General features: G+C 36.9%; 3 protein-coding genes across 6 annotated transcripts; 1 reads left to right on the forward strand and 2 right to left on the reverse strand.

Annotated features, from left to right (window-relative positions):
- Positions 1-1943: 1943 nt before the first annotated feature.
- On the reverse strand, positions 1944-7594 carry laynb (layilin b). Of its 2 annotated transcripts, XM_079885096.1 has the most exons (7): positions 7254-7594; positions 6388-6676; positions 5620-5777; positions 5439-5486; positions 4226-4312; positions 2513-2630; positions 1944-2410 (listed from the first exon to the last, which is right to left on the reverse strand). In XM_079885096.1, exons 1-7 carry the CDS (start codon positions 7327-7329, stop codon positions 2104-2106), a joined length of 1083 nt encoding a protein of 360 aa, XP_079741222.1. In that variant the 5' UTR covers positions 7330-7594; the 3' UTR covers positions 1944-2103. The 2 variants fall into 2 exon arrangements, with proteins under 2 accessions (XP_079741222.1, XP_079741223.1); XM_079885097.1 differs by lacking the exon at positions 4226-4312 and having other exon boundaries at positions 7254-7521.
- Positions 7595-9757: 2163 nt separating this feature from the next.
- Positions 9758-16182, forward strand: LOC307166629 (zona pellucida-like domain-containing protein 1). Of its 3 annotated transcripts, none has more exons than XM_079885094.1 (11): positions 9758-9789; positions 12874-12972; positions 13056-13282; positions 13771-13961; positions 14056-14128; positions 14216-14313; positions 14398-14481; positions 14788-14959; positions 15057-15165; positions 15279-15308; positions 15434-16182. In XM_079885094.1, exons 2-11 carry the CDS (start codon positions 12879-12881, stop codon positions 15589-15591), a joined length of 1236 nt encoding a protein of 411 aa, XP_079741220.1. In that variant the 5' UTR covers positions 9758-9789; positions 12874-12878; the 3' UTR covers positions 15592-16182. The 3 variants fall into 3 exon arrangements, with proteins under 3 accessions (XP_079741220.1, XP_079741219.1, XP_079741221.1); XM_079885093.1 differs by lacking the exon at positions 9758-9789 and adding an exon at positions 12637-12687; XM_079885095.1 differs by lacking the exon at positions 9758-9789 and adding an exon at positions 12663-12687 and having other exon boundaries at positions 12877-12972.
- LOC307166633 (uncharacterized protein) lies at positions 16178-18956 on the reverse strand. The gene is made up of 4 exons (XM_079885099.1): positions 18488-18956; positions 18276-18358; positions 18080-18173; positions 16178-17611 (listed from the first exon to the last, which is right to left on the reverse strand). Exons 2-4 carry the CDS (start codon positions 18322-18324, stop codon positions 16819-16821), a joined length of 936 nt encoding a protein of 311 aa, XP_079741225.1. The 5' UTR covers positions 18325-18358; positions 18488-18956; the 3' UTR covers positions 16178-16818.
- Positions 18957-20703: the final 1747 nt, after the last annotated feature.

Consider the following 20703-nt stretch of genomic DNA (forward strand, 5'->3'; position numbering starts at 1 on the left):
GGGGTTTCAATCTTTTAGGTGTCGCGACGATCCTCGTGCGAGGTAGTTGCTATAAATACTGAACAATCAATATTATAAATAAGTCAAATTGACATAATTAGAAAAATATTTGGTCTCTGTTTATTTAAAAAAAATTCTACTCATTGTGGTGTACTGTAAAATGTATTATTTATTTATTCACTAGATTATTTACCTATTTAAAGATATGACTTATTCATTTAAAGCTAACATATTATTTATTTTAATCTTCTCATTTATTTAATGTCTTTTTTTTATTTATTCAAAAAAATTCCACGAACCTCCTTTTAAGTAGAACCCCACAAACCCAGCCTTCAAGGGTTAGTTCACCCAAAAAGGAAAATTCTGTCATTAATTACTCACCGTTTAAAACCCGTAAGACTTCCGTTCATCTTCGGAACACAAATTTTGATCTTTTTGGTGAAATCTGAGAGCTTTCTGTTGGCTAATCTCCATAGACAGCTACGCAGCTACCATTTGATGCTTCAAAATGTTCATAAAGAAATCGTAAAACTAATCCATATGAGTTGAGCGGTTTAGTCCAAATTTTCTGAAGAGACACGATCGCGTTATATGATTGAACAGATTTAATTGAGGCTTTTATTCACAAATAAACATTCATCAACTCATACATCAGTTGTGGTAACTCAAGCATGTTCGCTTGACGTGCAAGAACCAATGAGGTTCGTTCTGGTGTTACGCAGCATGTTTGAGCTTCAGCAAGAACCAATGAGGTTCATTCTCGCGCATCAAGCATGTTCAGTTGAGCTTGATCAATGTTTAAATGTGAATAAAAGCCTAAACTAAATATGTTCTTAAAATAAAGCAATCAATTCTCTTCAGAAAATTTGGACTAAACCGCTCAACCCATATGGACTAGTTTTACAATAGTTTGACGGCCCTGTAGACGTCAAAGAAGTCGTAGCCTACCTCATATTTGGCCAATTACATCATCATATAAAGCAGATTTTCATTACAAACTTTAAATGTGTCTAGAATCAGATGAGCAAGAGTGGTATATGTACAACACAGAACATTTTATACAACAGTTCAATAAACAGGTTAATATCAAGTAAGGGTAAAAAAGCACTACAGACAGCGAACGATTTGTTGGAAATTTTATTTTAAACAACAAATATGTATCAACGCTGCAAGTAATTCAGCCTATCATATGGCGACATCTCCTGGACACATGATGTACTGCAGTACTAATAAAATACTTCACTGCTCCTGCAGCTCTGAACGTCGGAGAATTCAGCAGAATAATAATGCATTTTCAAATAGGGTCAGACCTAGTCATTTCGATTTTATAGTGTTTTAGTTAATGAAATATTTTATAATTAAGCATAACTAGAAAAAAAAGATATATTCACTATAAATAATACTCTTCTTTTCCATGCCTGATTTTAATCAGGTTTTAATTAAGGTTTCCATGAGTGTGGAAACAATGTAGAGTAACCCCAAACAGCTATTCTTGTTTAAGAAAAAGTCCAAATAATGTGACAGAGTTATTATTATTATTACAAGGATATAATCATTTACAATCCAAATACAGCAAAAACTCATTTATATTTTTTCTCACAATTTCATACCTACCCAAAAGAAAAATACATAATATGTTACAATAATGTTTTATGCATACAAGTCCTTTAGCTAATTCCTTTAATTCTGCTTATGTTTTTAAACAATGGAGCTTACAAAGCAACTAGCCTTCGAAAACAAGGGAACAACAGTAGGTATCCTTTAGAGAGGCCATTTTCAGAGACATAGAAGGATGTTTTTTAGATGGACTGAGAGGTCAGCGTGTTTTGTGGATTTCCAAAAGGGAAGGCCATGTTCCAGGATACCAGCTTCCACAGAGGAAGCTCTCACAAGCCGATGACACCTTTATGCTTCTTTGTATAGTCAGTTATGGGAATTTGAGCTTCACTGTACTGTACACCCCTGCATTAGACCCCACTGGCTTCCCAATCCTTCACACTAGGTCACAGTGTGCACATCAAAGAGCAGGCATTCAGACTGGAGATGAGATCAAACATGGTGCCACACTAGTGGGAGAGAGGTCAGTATATACTGTATAGTGTTTTAGTATCCATATATGTCATTGTCCACCCATCCGGCCTCTCCTGCCGAGGGGCTCCGGCAGGTCTCGTAGATGTCATTAGTGACAAAACCACACCGTGCGGGGCGGCTCGGAACGTTCTCGTAGTCCTCAAACTGACTGTTTGGGGATGTCACGCTAAATGTTCTGTCGATTTCAGAGCTCATGTACTCCAGGTGAGCTCCAGGCTGGTTGAATTTGTTGGTGTGTTCATAACTATTTTGACTTTTTGGAGCTACTGGACGCACCCACTGTCCTGGAACGGCATAGATTTCATTCTGTTCTTTTCTCCTTAAAATACAAAGTATATTATATGGTAGGGTAACAGACAAAATAGTTCATGAAGATAATCAAAGTATGAATTGATGAAAATGTTTGCACTGTATTACACACCTCCTTGACATGACTCTGAAACAGAACACCCCTGACACCACCAATATCAACAGCAGCATCACAGGCAGAATGGCCAGGAGGATGTAGTAAATATTAATCGTGTCATCTGAAATAGAAACTAAGAAAGGCTATATTTATTGAATGTTAAAAATATAATTATTAATCAAATATTATAAAATAAAAATAAATTATAAATATTATATATATATATACACTGCTCAAAAAAATAAAGGGAACACTTAAACAACACAATGTAACTCCAAGTCAATCACACTTCTGTGAAATCAAACTGTCCACTTAGGAAGCAACACTGATGGACAATCAATTTCACATGCTGTTGTGCAAATGGAATAGACAATAGGTGGAAGTTATAGGCAATTAGTAAGACACCCCCAATAAAGGAGTGGTTCTGCAGGTGGTGACCACAGACCACTTCTCAGTTCCTATGCTTCCTGGCTGATGTTTTGGTCACTTTTGAATGCTGGTGGTGCTTTCACTCTAGTGGTAGCATGAGACGGAGTCTACAACCCACACAAGTGGCTCAGGTAGTGCAGCTCATCCAGAATGGCACATCAATGCGAGCTGTGGCAAGAAGGTTTGCTGTGTCTGTCAGCATAGTGTCCAGAGCATGGAGGCGCTACCAGGAGACAGGCCAGTACATCAGGAGACGTGGAGGAGGCCGTAGGAGGGCAACAACCCAGCAGCAGGACCGCTACTTCCGCCTTTGTGCAAGGAGGAGCAGGAGGAGCCCTGTGCTCTTCACAGATGTTGCAGGCAGCAGAACGTTCTCCACGGCGTCTCCAGACTCTGTCACGTCTGTCACATGTGCTCAGTGTGAACCTGCTTTCATCTGTGAAGAGCACAGGGCGCCAGTGGCGAATTTGCCAATCTTGGTGTTCTATGGCAAATGCCAAGCGTCCTGCACGGTGTTGGGCTGTAAGCACAACCCCCACCTGTGGACGTCGGGCCCTCATACCACCCTCATGGAGTCTGTTTCTGACCGTTTGAGCAGACACATGCACATTTGTGGCCTGCTGGAGGTCATTTTGCAGGGCTCTGGCAGTGTTCCTCCTGCTCCTCCTTGCACAAAGGCGGAAGTAGCGGTCCTGCTGCTGGGTTGTTGCCCTCCTACGGCCTCCTCCACGTCTCCTGATGTACTGGCCTGTCTCCTGGTAGCGCCTCCATGCTCTGGACACTATGCTGACAGACACAGCAAACCTTCTTGCCACAGCTCGCATTGATGTGCCATTCTGGATGAGCTGCACTACCTGAGCCACTTGTGTGGGTTGTAGACTCCGTCTCATGCTACCACTAGAGTGAAAGCACCGCCAGCATTCAAAAGTGACCAAAACATCAGCCAGGAAGCATAGGAACTGAGAAGTGGTCTGTGGTCACCACCTGCAGAACCACTCCTTTATTGGGGGTGTCTTACTAATTGCCTATAACTTCCACCTATTGTCTATTCCATTTGCACAACAGCATGTGAAATTGATTGTCCATCAGTGTTGCTTCCTAAGTGGACAGTTTGATTTCACAGAAGTGTGATTGACTTGGAGTTACATTGTGTTGTTTAAGTGTTCCCTTTATTTTTTTGAGCAGTGTGTATATATATATATATATATATATATATATATATATATATATATTGAATATAATTATTTTTCCTTAAAAAAAAATCAGGATCATGAATTGTCAGGGTTTTTGCTGTATTACCAGATGACTCTGAGAGTTCAGTTTTTATCCTGTCATTGTCCACAGTAATGGGTGGGTGCTTTGGCACCAGAGTCAGGTCATCAATACCTAAAAACAAAAATGACAGCGAATGAGGAATAAGCACTTATAATATTTGGTCTTAAAGGGATAGTTCACCCAAAAATGAAAATTCTGTCATAATTTACTCACCCTCAAGTTGTTCCAAACCTGTATGAGTTTCTTTCTGAAGAATGTTTTTGAAGAATATTGGTATGCAAACAGTTGATCGGCCCCAATGACTTCAATAGTATGGAAAAAAAAATACTATGGAAGTCAATGGGGCCCAACAACTGTTTGGTTACCCATATTTAGCAAAATGTCTTCTTTTGTTTTCAGCAGAAATAAGAAATGCATACAGATTTGGAACAACTTGAGGCTGAGTAAATGATGACAGAATTTTTGGGTGAACTATCCCTTTAAAGATGATGACTGTCCTCTTATGTTTGTGAAAGTATAATTCCACTTCCACCTCTAGAGGTCATCATAAGCATTATTATCCATACAAAGTTGGAATGTCTTTTTAAAGGAAGAATTCAACAAAAAATTAATATTCTGTCCTTTTATTGTGTCCACATTTACACACCCTTATGTCGTTTTAAACCTATATAATTATCTTTCCTCCATGGGAGTACCAAAACATTTTAGCAGAATATTAACGCTGCTCTTTTCTTTTTTTCAATTAAAGTGAACGGGTGAGTAAATATATTTAAGTATTTTTTATATACTATTATAGCATTTATTAATATTTTTAATTATTTTTTATTTATTTCATTATTATTTTTACTTTTAAGTTTTTGTAATTTTGTTGTGTCATTTTTATTCATTTTGGTTTTTAAATAAATATTTTTTATTTATTTAATTTCAGTTTTAGTTTTAGTCATTTTAGAACTTCAACTTAAACTTGTTAATCTTATTTAGTTGTTTTAGATTCAGTTAATGACAGCAGCAATGGTAAAATTATGACAGAATATAATTTTTTTGAGGAACTATCCCATTAATCAAATTTTATCTGAGATTAAAGGTACTATAAACATGCTAATATCTCACAGCAATTTAGACACTCTCACTTATTAATATACTGTATATTATTAATAAGTAAAATATAATATCACCATTGTTGTGTCAGAAAAAAAAAGTATCAAACACACCAGATAAAACTTATGGATTTGTTTACCTGTATGTGTGGTGATATTTCCTGCTGGAGTGGGGACAGGATGCTTCTCTAAACACATACAGGAGTTTACATTTGAAGTCCTTTTACATAATATGTTTACACCAAAAGATGCTTGACTGATATTTGTTCGCTATTAAACATCTTAATGTGACAGCTAATCTTAACATAAGCAAATGCTTACCGTCTGAGTACTTGCAGATGAAATTATTCTTGGAATTGCAATTGTAGTCTGTCCACTTGAACAGGTTGCGCTTCTTCTGGACAGCAGAAGACGAGGGCCGGTAGAATAACGCCACACACTGATCAAGGCCACAAGAGGGCTCCGTCACCAGCCAGTTCCTAAACACACCACACATTCAATGAAAATTCTCACATTTTACTTTCACTTAAAGGGATAGTTTACCAAATATTGAAAATTATGTCATCATTTACTCACTATTATGATTCATAAGACTTAGAATATATAATACAAAGTGTAATTTTAGTATTATTTAATATTAATATATTTATTTATTATCAATTAGCTATTATTTTTATCATTATTACTTTAATTCTAGTTTAAAATATTTCTATATAGCCAAGCTTTAATTCATTTTTATTTCTGTTTTAGTCATTTTAGTACTCCAACTTATTTATTTTAGTCAGTTGCCAAGTTGCCAAATTTTTCTTTAAGTTTAAGTTTTTCATCTAATATTTATATTGTATTTTATTTCAGCTTTATTTAAATTACCGAATACAATTTTGGTAGTTTGATAGTTTGGAAAGCTTGAAAGCTTCAGTCCCTATCTATTGTAATTGCAACCAGAACAATATTCAAAAATATCTCCTTTAGTGAAGAAATAAGAATGACATGAGGATGAGAAAAAGACGACAGAATCTCTAAGACCAAACATACAGGGGGGGAAAATCATCAGAACACTTCAGGATGTTGTTACTGCAAATATCTTACCTAAATGTGGCCTGACTGTAATCCAGCCAGTAATACTGTGCTGAACAATCAACATTATATTGTGGGCTCCTTCGTAGCCCAATCCAGAAGTCTCCATCCAAGGCCCTGAGCTCCTGAACAATCTTCTCCACCAGACGCTGCTCATTCTCGGTCTCAATACTGAGCAGCTCCCCATCATCCTCCCTGCATTTCTCTCTGGCTGCCTCAAAGCTCGCTCTGAGCCTGCTGTCCTGGAAGCTTGTGATCTTATAGCAGGGCTTCTCTGTCCCTCTCCGGCATATCCTGTATTCTGCAAACCACATCACCAAAAACACTGATGAGAGTGTTGAACCTAAAGCACTATTATGGAAACATTGTGGGAACCGTAATAGGAAAGTTGGCGCAGGGAATTCAGTGAGCTAAGTGAGGAAGAAACCAAGAGAACTTCCACATACTGGCAGGCGGAAAATCCTCTCAAGCAAAGTCATGTGTGCGACAGCCATCATCAGCCATGTCCTCTCTGACTAAAAAACAGCTGTGACCCAAATTTAAAACGCTTCTTATCCGAAAACTGAACACAAACACACCACTTGAACATAAAAAGAAAACTCAGTGAAGCTGTAGTTGAACGTTTTGTTGTATTATCAGAAGTTTATATTCGTTGAATGCTTCTGCAAAACGCTTCAGAAATCTTTATTTGAAAACACTGCGGTTCGTTAACCGAACTATCGTATTACTTGACTGCCAGTGTTGCATATTGTGCACTCGAACTGGACACTAAGATTTATTTCAACGCATGTAAGAGGCAACAAAAATATAACGGAGTCCTATCGTTTGAATATCACTGTGCATGAACCGACATTTTATATAAATAAGCACAAACTCACCACCGAACGCGCTTGATGCGCAGCTGGGATGGAAACAAACTGCCAAAACAGTTCCAATCAGTTTCATGAACTCCATCTCTACATAGTTTCAAAAGGCGTGTGATTGCCTCGACACGACGGTTTCTAGATCCTGGTAAAACGTCCCGCTGTCAGACGAAACAAACAAACACAGGCAAAGTTTTCGCTCGACTCAAGAAAGCTGCTCGGGTCTCGAATGAATGTGCTTGCCAGCAGAAACTGTTGTAGCTGTTTTTGTGCTGACACTCTTTGTGTAAATGTAAACAGTGTTCCGAAGAATCTGTCCACGATATCGTTTCTTGTTTGTTAGCTACTTTTTAAATAAATAAGCTAATAATAAATTCGTGAAATTTAAGTAGGCTACACAATTTGTTTTTAATACTGATTGAATGCTTTTTTTTTTTTACTGTTTCAATGCTTTAAACTTTTAGTCACCATAACATCAAAATTGACTGTTCTTATTTTTGTGCAATATTGCAGTAGTATAATAAATTATTTTTTAATTCAGGTGGACGGCTCATAATCTTCAATCAAACTAACTTCCCTTCCCTCTTGCAGTGACATCTCATCTCTTCTCTGATGACGTGTTTACTGGCGTGAGGGCGGGACAACCTGTCACTCACATGAGATCACAGCAATAGCAAATCACAACCATCCAATCAATTCCCCATGGACAAAATCAAGTCCCGCCCAGCGCCATATTTTGTTTCTTGTTCGAGAAGCTGTTTTAGACCACAATAGGTAAGAAAAGACTAGCAAATTCCAAACATGCAAACAAAAATGATTGTGCTTTTATATAATGGATCGTACCATAGTTTTATTTTGGGGGATTAGACCCCAAATTAAAAATATGCAAAATTATTATTATTTTTTTCTATTTTTTTTTTTTCTTCTAAATTGTTTTATGTTGTAGTGCTTTTGTATGTTAAATATGTTGCAGGAGATAAGTGATAAGTAACCGTGTTCTTCATCTTTTAGCACAATTTTCTACTTTTCCTGTGTGTATCACTAACACGCATCAATCACTGTAGTTTCTAATTCACATAAAATCAGTTCGGAGACATGTGCAGAGGGACCAGTGTTGTTTGGCTCACAAGCAAACTGACAGAGGAAGTAAGATGGGTGACTGGTTTGTGCAAGTCAAAGGAGCTCAGTCACTGCTGCTGACCCTGCCAGCTCACAGTCAGACGCACATTATCCCCAGGAATAGGAAGCCAGTCAGGAAAGAAAGCACACAGTTTTTCAACAGGCTATTTCCTCTTCATCTTAGTGGGTTTTTTTTTTTTTTTTTTTTTTTTTTTTGTCCTTTTTCATTTCCAGACATTTTCCCCTTGACCTGACAAAGAAAATAAATTCATTATACGGAGCTTAGTTAGGAAATATAAACTGTAAAACCTATTCTGGTGTTTGTGACAAGAGGCCCAGTTACAACTTGGGTTAAATTCATGGAAGAGGAAAACTCCTACTGTGTATGTAATCATATATGCAGTGAAATCTGGTATTATGAACAGATCCTGCAGATGTCATGAGGTTTTGGAGAAGTAAGGGTGAGGCCATTAGACCAGTGGGATTGCATGTGCAGTTTGTTTGTGCTGATCTCTGGCAGGCTGCCCGGACTCATTGCCCCTTCTCTGTCATGTCTCTTTTATTAGGCTCAAGTCACATCTTTTGAGAACCACTAACCACTGAATGTATGCTTGACATTTGTATTGAGAGTGTTCGAAAACAGCATGATTGTGAGTGTGTTATTGCTTTAATTGTTACATTATTGAGTGTTTAAATTATTTACATTGTTATTTATATCTTGTATTGAGTAACTTATATTTTAGACTTACATTTCATGCCAGTTAATTTGTCTGTTTTTGCTCCACCACAAACAAAGCCACAGCACAATCCCTGTGCATTGTTCCTGAATGAATAATTTGTAAGTTAATGATGACTAACTCGTAAAGACGGAGGCTAAATACGGAATAGCAGAATACTCGCCATTAAAAGATATTGGAGTAATAAGAAGTGCTAGTGCTCTATTCCAGTGCCGTAGATATGGTATACGGGGCCCTGGTGCGGGTTGTTGCTGTGGGCCCCCTCGGTTGAAATCACGGGGGCCCTCTAGCTACGACCCTGTGCTATTCTGTGTTTTTGAATGAATTGATTGAATGATTCAATGACTCATTCATAAAGACTTAGGCTGCTTCTGAAATCGCATACACTCTTAAGTAGGTACTTATTTTGAATAAGTAATTCACAACCACTAAAAAAGAATGTTATATAGTATGAGTGTAATCCAGACGTATAGCCAACATTCGCCATGTTGTCATTATCAAGTGACTTACCGCCATTCACAAATCCTCTCCCATGGCCTCATGGGATAGTAAAGTGTCCATCGTATTCATATTTCAGAATCTTGCTGTAAGTTAGTTCATCCGGGTACTTAGGTAGGCCGGTAGGCTTAGGCTATATCAGCACTCCTTGGCTATGTCCAAAAGCTTTGGCAATGAAGCAGCTTTTGCGCATGAAGGTAGCCTATCTCTCAAAACTAATTTTGCACTGGCTTCTGAGGCAGAATAATGCTTTATTTATCAACAAAAAAATAGAGAAAGCTTTGATGATAACTAAGCTAATATGTAATTACTACTATACTAATTTCATGCTGATTACATCAAAAATGAAGACAGTTGGTCACATTTGCACACAAACTGACCACTTGAGCAAGTTGTTTGTATGTTCGGCTTGTGTCACCTTGTGTGGATGGCTGTTGCTGTATATTTATTGCACATGCATATAGAATGGACATTAAAGTTTATCTCACTGAATGCAATGCATTTTCTATAACCTGGATGCAGGAAAGTAGTTATTGCAGCAGGCAGATAAGCCTACGCATACTTAACAGCACAGACTGACTCTTGTAATAACTGAGTTTGAGAAGACACCAGATATACTGCCACTACTTTCAATGTCATCATAGACAGATATAGTTTGAGAATAGATTGAAAGACAAGACAATCTGTTAAGAATTGTTTTGCGATCGGGCGCTAATTTACTATTTGGGTTATACTATTCTGTCTGGTTATTTTGTGCTCGAACCATTAGCAATAGTAAGATAATAATATTTTTGATATTAAAGCTGAACGGACCTAACATAACCTATTATTATCTGGTATTAAGACGGCTGTCAATATCATTGCTCATTTACTGGCAAAATGTTGTTTTTAAACCTTTGAACCAGCAGGTGGTAGTGTTGTACTAGTATTGTTCTGTTTTTCTGAACCGGCTCCACTGTTCCTTGGGTCGGTTCTGATCAACTTGGGTCTGTTTTACTCTAATGCGGTAACAATTGTCATCCTTTAAAGGGAATCTTCTTTTTTTATCAGTAGTAAAATGTCCTATGTGATTAATATCATGATGAAAGAAGCAGAACACTAACAACAGTAGCCTAGGAAACACATTTTAAAGCAATGTGATTGTCTTATAGGGCTTTAGGCCATTAATCATGAAGGAGTCATAAATCATGATTTGACAACAGAGTTCTGTTCTTTACAAAATGGTCTTTCCTCACTGTATGTGAATTCCCAGTATATATTTTTACAGAATCGAACAGGGATGTTAAATTAGAATCAAATAACCATTATTTTGTTCCCCACAAAATATGAGTCAATTACAATATTATAGTATTGCTGGCACCTGACAACTCGTTTTGTTTGGTTCTCTTTCTGTTCTTCCTCTGTTTTAAAAATGGAGAATTGTGTGGCTAAAATTTGTATTCTGTAGTAACAGGATCAGAATGTGAAGTTGTGGAAAAGTCTTATATATAAAGATGTAAATGTATGAATTATGAATAAAGAATCAAATCAAAATAACCTCACTGTGCAGGTGGTTTGACTTCTTGAACAAGTATGATTCTCATGCTATGCATTTGACCTCCTCTCTGAATCTAACCACTGCAGAATTAATCTAAACTCTGAATAAAATTGAAGAACACAGGGATTTAGATTGCTATCACTGTTAAGTTGTTTTGTCCAGTGGAGAAGAACTGAAAATCATCAAGGTGTGACACATTGAAGCATAATATGTGAAATATATTCTCTGACCAAGGGGCTTTTTGGCAAAAACAAGTGTACCTGCTTCATTCAAAGTTCTTTGTCAGATATCACCATCACTCAGTCAAAGCCGACCCTTTAGCCTTTAGCAGGGGTGTCTTGAGCTAGTCTAGAGATAGCTGCTCTTAGAATACAATAGATGATGCTTGCATGCGAGCCAGACGAACAAAAGCTATTTTTGGCGTCCTGTGTTTCATACCTTGTGGCAAATTATCACATTTCTCATATTAATAATGTTCTATTCCTTGCAGGAGATGATGCAACATTTCATGTTTCAAATGATTCATACATAATAGACTCTTAATTTATTTTATAAAGCTTTGAGATTCAATACTGTAACAGAAAAATATGTTCCCATATGGATAAAAAAATACAAATTATTTTGAATAAATCATTTAAAAGTATTTTAAATAAAATCCATCTGAATGCAAGAATACAGAACTGTTTTTACTGCTGGTTCACACAGACAACAACACATTTAAAAGTTTGAAGATATGGTTTTACATGTTCATTTACAACAATATAGCAATAACATCAGTCTCACAACAATCCTGTAATAATCTGTATACGTTGATTCAAATCTTTTACTCCTGAAGCCGACTAATCAACCAACACTATTTAAAATTAAAAATATTGGGCAACAGGATTTCATTTTTAGATTGTCTGCTATTCAAGACTTTATTTCATTAAAAGAAAATATCAGTGAACAGATTAACTGACTGCATTTATTATATACATACAAATGACAGATGTCAATATCCTTTCCAGCTTATACATAATACATCATAAAACCAATTATAATTGCAGCAGTACAGTGGGTATCATTTTAAAAATATAAAAATCGTGTAAGAGTAAGATACTTTGTTGTCATTGAAGTACAACAACATTTAGAATGGCAGCTCTCAGAAGCAACATTTACTCATAAAATATTGCAGGCTGAATATTAACACATTAAATTACATAAAAGCCCCTGGTGGCATATTGCACATTATAGGCCAATAAAAAAATGCATTTGATTGTAAAATTATATAAATATAAACCTATTAACATCTACATGGTCATTATGACAGTTTTATTAGGATTCATTTATATGGACTTATCTGAAAAGTGATATGTGTCAGATCCCACTGTCACTGTCATTGTTCACCAGAGCCAGAGGTTTGATGTTATAATCTGTGAAGGAACTGTACGGTAATGTAGTAGGGATGAGACACTCCCTGCACCTATTGAATCACGCCTGGGGTCTAACCCTATATAAATAGCATCATCTCATCACATTTTTCAGATAGTGTCCATTCAACTCCCTGGGAGTTAAACAGGTATGCTGTACTGTTTCTTTACACTGATATCGACTGCTTTTTCCATAAATTACTATAAAAATACAATTAATTCTAAATAATTACCTTCACTGATATTGTAACTGTTACAGAGGTTAAGCTTGTGATGTTGGATGACTTGACTTTTAAATAGGTGACTTTTGGTCATGTTCTGCCTTTGCTCTACAGCAGGAATGATGCTGTGCCTCTGCTTATGTGCACTGGCTCTCGTCCTACAGCCCATTCACTCGGCCTATAACTGCTCCTCGGTGTATAACAGGGTTCCAGGTGAGTCTGTGACCTTTCAGATTTTGCGACAGTCCTCCATTCTCTGCAGTTTGCTTGACACTAAGACCTCCCTTTTTGTTTAGATAACAATGATCTGGTGGTACACTGTGGCACCAGCATGATCACTCTGGAGGTAAACCTGTGCACCGCTGAGTGGGCAGGCTTTGACCCCAATGGCCTGGCTCTGAACGGGGAGCGCAATAACGCCCAGTGCAAGGGCACCATTGACACCACTGTGGACCCACCTGTCATCCGCTACCTGCTGGCAGTCAACCACAGCCAGGAGAACCCATGTAGACAGTCTTTGCAGGTAATGCTAATGCTAAAACATTAATAAAAGCTGCATACATACAATTATTTATTTTTTTCAAAAATAGTTAAAACAAATAAATGGAGGAAAATTTGTAAAAATATGTATATTTTTAAACCATTTTTATGATATTTTTTGTGATTTAATATGTATTATAAATACAAAAAAGTATATAAAGTATAAATAGTAAAATATTTTTCAGATGTATAGCATTTTTGTGTAGCATTTTATTGAAAAGGTCAAATGTGATACATTATATTCTAATTATAATTTTTTTAAATGAACAAAAGCTGAATACATACTTTACTAATTATAAAAAAAATTGTATAATGTAAAAAATGATCAGAATTTGTTTTAAAATATATTATATTTATAAAAAAGTTAAGCATAAAAAGGTATTTTAAAAATTATAAAAATTAGTAAAATAGTTTTAGATATACAGTAGGCTATATATATATCTAATTGAACTTCCCCTTGTGCATTTTTAGATTGTGGATGAGAAGCCCAGCTCCTCTGGTCCATTCAGCATGTTCTCCAGCATTCAGGCCGTCATTATCACAGGATACATTGATACGCCCAGCTCGGCAGAGGGCATCATCAGTTACTCCACAGACCTCTACTATCACTTCTCTTGCCGTTATCCACTGGAATACCTCATCAACAACACTCAGATCGTAGCGTGAGCATTAAGACGTTCACCCTCCACTGCATACTTCACCAACTGCAGTGTGACAACAAGAGGATTGACTAGATTTATATATTTTTTCATGCAGGTCATCAGTGTCAGTGGCCACTAGTGACAACAATGGAACTTTCATTGACACTCTCAGCATGAGTGTCTTCAATGTAAGTGTAGATTTGTGTTAAAATTCCTTTCTCTGAATGCAAAATATGCCACATTTTTAAAGATATTTTCGATTATTTTCATGTCAGGGCACAGATTATACCAGCCCTTTGGTGGTTCCGCCTACTGGATTAGATCTGCGCACTAAAGTCTATGTTGAAGTAAAGGCTGCCAATCTCACTGGAAAGTAAGAACACTGCAGTTTCACTGAATAGCATGTTTCTCAATGGTTTTATTGAGGAATGAAAAATTATTTTCTGCCTTTCTTTAGTTTTCATCTGTTGTTGGACCACTGTTTTGCAACCCCATCTCCCTATAATCACACCAACAACAACCAGTACAACTTTTTCACAGGGTGAGTTACTCCTGATTAAGAATTCATGGTAACACTTTACAATACGGTTCCATTAGTTAACATCAGTTAACTATTTTAGTTAAAGTCAGCATGAAATGGAAGTTGCTATCATCTTTTCTTCCCTATTGTGACATATATCCTAATGAAATGGTTTCTCAAACAATGAAAAATGTAGGGCGGGACTTGATTGAATTGATTGGATCGTTGGTTGTTGTTTGCTATTGCTGTGATGTCATGTGAGTGACAGGTTGTCCCGTCCTCACGCCAGTGCAACTACATCAATGTCTCTCTATTGTTTCATCACAGATGCGTTGTAGAGAATCGGACAACGGTGCTTTATAATGGGTTTTCCAAGTTTTCGCGATTTTCATTTGAAGCCTTCCGCTTCGTGGAGCACCGCAATCAAGAAAAGTCTTCTATATACCTGCACTGTATACTGCGACTTTGCGAGCCAATGAAGTGCCAAGAATTACTTAATGTAGGAGCATTTTACTGTTCGAATAGAATGCATTGAATAGAGTACCACTATTGGCAATGTCAGCCAATTAACATGTCACTTTATTTTACTTATGCAGTCTTGCAACACTAATAGAACACGACGGCGAAGGGCCCAAGAACCTTACGGATCACAAGCCCAAGAATCTGCCACTGTGTCTGTGGGTCCTCTGTACACCACAGCCCTGAGTGAGTCAGTCACGTTCACACATGAATCCAGAATGAGACCGACCCAGCTTGTTGTCAAACACACTGAATTCAAAATGAGAGCCATGCCTAACTGTTTCTTTTTGATCCTGTAGAGAATGATGTTCCCACTGCATCGGCCTACGGTATGCCTAAACTTTATTTCAATCAAAATATTGCACTTTGATGTGTCTGAAATTCAGATGAAAGTACTTAAAAATGAATAAAAGCTAGACAGTAACAGCACAGCTTGTTTTCTCTTGTGAATCAGGAGGCAGTGAGCCATTGAACAGGGACAATATGAACGTGGCTGGAGTGGTGGTGGGGGTCATTTTTGCCACCGGCGGTGCTGTGTTGATGGTTATGGCTGGATGGTTTGTGCTGAAGAAGTTTTTCTGGGCCGGTGGTCTGCCTCGGGCTTTCCACTAAGAGATCCATCAACTCGCCATCTGTTTTGCGTTGAATGAAGCTTAATTTGATATGCCCGATAAGACGTCTGATCACATCACGGCATCTGCACAAACCAGCAAAGAACCACTTTGCATAATGCCTATTTAGCATATCTCAATCTATTTAGACAGCACTGTGTAGACCAGTCACCATGCGCTTGGAAGAAAATGCTAATGCTTAATTGTATCATGTAAATGCAAATACTGCATTGTTTCATGTGTTTTAGATGTTCATTATCTGAGTTATACTGTAAAAGGTATGTAGGTATTATTGAGAGGAACTAACTGTGGATGTAATCGTTTTGTAATGTTTTGATCAAACTTTGCTTCTTATACACACTGCTTGTATATTAGCCCAGGGGTTTTCAAACTTTTTGAAGGACCCTCTTCCTAAAAAATAGGCAGCTATTTTGTCATGTATAAAGACGTGTTTATATTGAGTGAAAAAATATATTAAACAATGTTTTTTCTGTATTAAATAATTGGCTTTTAAATTGAATATTAAAAGTAAATCAATTATTAAAATATTATGTGGAAACATTAATAAAGTTTTCTACCTACCTATATTTAGATGCATGAAATGAATAACAATAAATTCAGATTGATTTGTAAAGCACTTTTTAATATTTTGTGTTAAAAATTATTTTAGTTAGTTAAACATATTTGATACATAAGTTAACTTTGACAGCCCTAAAAAAAATAATTTTGTAAAATAGATTTCTTTTACAGTTTCTTTGTGTATAATTCCTCACATTTTCTACAGAACCCTTTGTGGTCCCGAACCAGTTTGAAAACCCCTGTATTAGCCAATGACTTGCTACTTCTCTATAATTTAATATGATATAACAATTGTCTAGATGTGATGTATTTAGAAAGGAATAACTGTATTAATATACTGTAGTTGAGGCAATAATCAATGAACAACATTCATTTCAAATTTGTACAAATTTTTTTATTTACATGCTTTTGTCTGTTTATAAAACAGTATATCCACACACTATACAACATATCCTTAGTAAAATGAAGAAAGACATTATTTTCTGTCTTTAACTTCAATGGATTGCGCAGTACATAATATAAGGTTCTTTTTGAAAACTGTACAAACAACAATATTGTTATACAAAAGTTACAAGTCACAATGTACAATCCAAACATAGGAGCTGTTATTTACATTACAGTTGTATTTCTGATAGGACTGGAGGTGTGTTTAATTGAGAGTGTGTACAATGTCTTGTAATAGGGCTGTGAGTCTAGTGGAGAAATCCTCTTGTATGGACTCTATGTTTGTCTGATGGAAACCAGATGACTCACCATGGCTCTGGTTTTCTTGGAGAGCGATCATCTGTAGGTCTAAGTTAGAAATAAACTGTTGATTCTGAGCTGAGGAATTCTGGCAGAACTGATCCACTTTTGAAGCCATCACATCCCTTGGAGGCTGTGCTGAGGCAAGATGGCCTGTCAAAGCTATCTTCAGTGCTGCCACCTTCCCTTGTACCTCTAAACTGAAGGTACACAATTCCTGTCCCAGCCTGGCAGTGACTTCCTCCCAAAGTTCCTTTCCACTGCTGTCTCTTTCCTCCTCTACCGCCTCAAATGCTTTTGTTTTAAAGTCCTCAAAGGCTGCTGTCCTTTTCTGGTGGCTTTCATCCAGAGCTTGTGTGATCCTCTGCACTGCCTCCTGGTAGAGAGTGGCTTCCTCTGGGTTCAGTTCCTGGAGGTTCAGATTGAGTTTCTCACAGAGTTCCTGAGTATTCGACTGGAGGGCGGTCTGGAGCTGCTTGGTGAAGGGGGCCAGGAACTCCTTGACATTGGCCATGGTGTGTTTTGGGTGGCTGGGGTAAGGAGAGAGTCTCTCCCTCAGCTCCGCAAGCTCCTGCTTTAGACGAGCCCTCAGCCGCTCAGACTCCATGCTCAGCTTGCGTCTCAGTTCAGCTGCCATAGGGTTGTAAGAGTCCTGGGAGTAAAGGTCACTGTTCACCACATGATTCTTCCACATACCACTGCAAAACAGGATCAGGGGTCAATGACTTACAAGAGCCTCCCATGATAAAGAACTCGTTGTATTCAAAAATAAAAAAAACATATTCAAGAAAAACTCTGTGGTATAACCATCAAGTAAAAAATAAATAATATTTTCCTTACACCTTAAAAACATATGAGAGTACACATCTTAATAATTACTTTCAAAAATGTTTCAATGTAAAAAGCATTTTTTTATATAATAATTCATAAATATCATTATTACGTTTTTGGTGAGTCTGTTACATGACATGAAAACTATATTTTCTATGAAAAATTTTAAGACCAGGCTTTTTGACTATATGTCCCTGCCCCAAAAAAGCTTTTTATTTTTAATATCTGAAATAAAATGAATTTTTCATGGAAGAATTGTGTTCAAGGCATATGGCATATGAATTCTGTTTTTAATAAATGAAAGTAAACAAAATATCTTATGAGAGTAAACTTACTTTGAGTCTTTGCCAACATTTTTCTTGTCAGTGGCCTGATTGTCTCTCTGTAAACTAAATGCTTCTCGGCTGATCTCATCGTTGAGTGGAAATGCTGAAAAGGAGGATAGTTGCATTAGATCAATGTAATAAAACATAAAAATAACCATTTTAGATTAAATTGAATTTGATAATAGAAATTGGAGAGGCAACAAACCTGTTGTGGTAGCAAAGGCCAAAGCCAATGTAACAAACTGCAGATTCATTGTTCTTTACTTTTTTACTGATGAAGGTTATTCTCTGTTTGAAAAAAAAAAAAAAGATTTATGCAATCAGATACATTTATTTAAATGTTATTGGCTATCAATATATTAAACAGGACAATTCAAACACCATTAAGTAATTAATCTATGCAAGTGGACATCTTACCTGTTGGAGACAAAAAATGAGAAATTCATCCACTGAGTCCACATTTAAAGCAGTTCCTTATCAGAGGTTTTCGTGCTTTTCACCTGTGTCAACACAAACCACGTGGAGGGTCAGTTTGATAACGATAGGCGTCAGGAACCTTAAGTATTTTGCTGATCGCCTCTTCAAAGCTATACTCTTTTCCAACAACGCAGATTCAGAGTAGCCACTGTGATGTCACACCAAGGCCAATTTTGACGTAATTTTCAAGGTCAATACTGGGATATGTTAACTACTAACCACAACCAGAGGTGTTTGGACAGCTCTTACTTAAGTGAACAGGGTTGAAAACTTCGATACATGACCTCTATTTAAATTTCAAAAGCGCATATTAACATTACGATATGGACTTCATACTTGATACTCTGTCCCAGGACTTATGTTGCCTGTGAAGTTCACTCAGTGAACTGAACTGCATGACATTTGGCTTAGTTTAATCAGTCTTGTTGAGTCTTACTTGGCTAGAAATGACAGAAATAAGTCACAGAGAATGAGCCCTCCAGCCTGTGCTTGCTTCGTTATCTCTGACTCTGCGAACAAAGGTGCTGTTTGTTTTTACTTTACTGAATGGATCCTCTTAGATTTGCTTTGAGTCTACATGGCCAAAGCTAGTGATAAACAAAGCCAATAGCAGGATACTTTGAACATTTGATTATTTCAGTTTAGACCTGGCCTACTTTCTGGCAGCTGCATACAAGCGAGTATTTGACAAACAGAAGGAATTGTGCAATAAAAATATGCACCATTTTGGTTAACAAAAGTGCTATTTTGTTCCGGATAATGTGTCGTTGTTGTGCAAATCGCATAGCACTACATCGTAACATGCCCTAGTGATTTTACACCAGTGCAGTCTGAGCAATAACATGATTCAACAAGAGATGTTATATAATCGTTCAATTCTGGTGACTTTGGGAGCAGCATTTTTACATTTTGTTGACTATTATTGGCATTTGAGTTACCTAACTTAACTTAATATAAAATATATATAGAGAGAGGCAATACTTCACTAACCGCAAAAAAAACGGAAACTAAACAAACAGGCTTTCTACACTTTGCACTGGATCTAACTTAACATTCATTCACAAATTTAGCGACCATTGGCGTCGAAAAGGCACCCTTTACATTGTTTGTTTAACCAGACCATTGATAAATATTCCAGCGCTGTTTTGTTGTCTGTGTTTGTGTTATGTTGGTTTTAAGCGATTCAGTTCGTGAGTGAACTGTTCGAATGCCGTATTCATTGAAAATAGAGCCGACTCTCAGTGATTCATTCATTCGCGCTAAAGTTCAGAATTCTGAACAGTCGAAAGGAACGAAGTAGCAAACACACAACGCATAGTAAAATTAGCCTACCAGGTCAAATTTTACCTGGTAGACTAATTTCTCGGGCAATCCATTCTCAGACAAGGATTTACCACAGCAGTATTTTATGGTGGCTCGAGCCCCAGGAAAAAGAGCCTAGCGAGTCGTAGCGACTGTAGCGACGCTTGCTTTTTACAAGTGCGTCACGAATAGATCTCTAAAGACGGACAGACACAGTAGTTGTAGTCCAGGGTCTAATGAAGGAATTGCAGGACAATTCTCCATGTTTGGAAACACGGTATTGCAAGGTGTCTTACGGATAAGAGTTAACGTGCAAAAAAAAAAAAAAAAAAAAAAAAAAGTGCAAAAGGATGTTTCCAGGAATTGGGTATCAGTTACTAAATATTTGTAATTCGAATGTCTTTATTTATTTGTATATTAGTTTTTATCAGACATTTTGCACTTTTAACACTACAACTACCTTGTCATTTGAGTTCATACTTATGTAGACCTAAAAGTGTGTGAAATGTCAAAATATAAGTCACCATGAGGTCAAAGTCCACACAAACTCTACAAGTAGCCTAATTCAGGGTCCAAGTTCATTGATTTTGAAGCATAAAAAATTATGAGGTCATTATAGCATGTGTGTAATGTGTACAGATTCATGCTTTTTTAAATGTAAAATATGACCTGTTTACATAATATTATATTTTATTCAGTTGCACAGTTCAAAGATTGTAACAATTTTAGCTTATGTAAGTGTGTTGTGTTAATTCAGAAATTCTTCCACTGAGTCCACATTTAAAGCAGTTCCTTATCAGAGGTTGTGGGGGGTCAGTTTGATAACGATGGGCGTCAGGAACCTATTTTGCTGA

Source organism: Squalius cephalus, assembly GCF_949319135.1.
Source record: "Squalius cephalus genome assembly, chromosome: 11".
Lineage (NCBI taxonomy): Eukaryota > Metazoa > Chordata > Actinopteri > Cypriniformes > Leuciscidae > Squalius > Squalius cephalus.

What these genes read in the sequence shown, in the direction of transcription:
- laynb (XM_079885096.1), bottom strand. Translation starts at nt 7,329, where the DNA reads ATGGAGTTCATGAAACTGATTGGAACTGTTTTGGCAGTTTGTTTCCAT. An exon ending in CGCATCAAGCGCGTTCGGTG is followed by an intron (nt 6,677 to 7,253) that starts GTGAGTTTGTGC and finishes TGTGGTTTGCAG; the next exon opens with AATACAGGATATGCCGGAGA. An exon ending in TTCAGAGTCATGTCAAGGAG is followed by an intron (nt 2,411 to 2,512) that starts GTGTGTAATACA and finishes TTGTATTTTAAG; the next exon opens with GAGAAAAGAACAGAATGAAA.
- LOC307166629 (XM_079885094.1), top strand. Translation starts at nt 12,879, where the DNA reads ATGATGCTGTGCCTCTGCTTATGTGCACTGGCTCTCGTCCTACAGCCC. An exon ending in TCAGCATGAGTGTCTTCAAT is followed by an intron (nt 14,129 to 14,215) that starts GTAAGTGTAGAT and finishes TTTTCATGTCAG; the next exon opens with GGCACAGATTATACCAGCCC. An exon ending in GCTGCCAATCTCACTGGAAA is followed by an intron (nt 14,314 to 14,397) that starts GTAAGAACACTG and finishes GCCTTTCTTTAG; the next exon opens with TTTTCATCTGTTGTTGGACC.
- LOC307166633 (XM_079885099.1), bottom strand. Translation starts at nt 18,324, where the DNA reads ATGAATCTGCAGTTTGTTACATTGGCTTTGGCCTTTGCTACCACAACA. An exon ending in GGCCTTTGCTACCACAACAG is followed by an intron (nt 18,174 to 18,275) that starts GTTTGTTGCCTC and finishes CCTCCTTTTCAG; the next exon opens with CATTTCCACTCAACGATGAG. An exon ending in AATGTTGGCAAAGACTCAAA is followed by an intron (nt 17,612 to 18,079) that starts GTAAGTTTACTC and finishes CCTGTTTTGCAG; the next exon opens with TGGTATGTGGAAGAATCATG.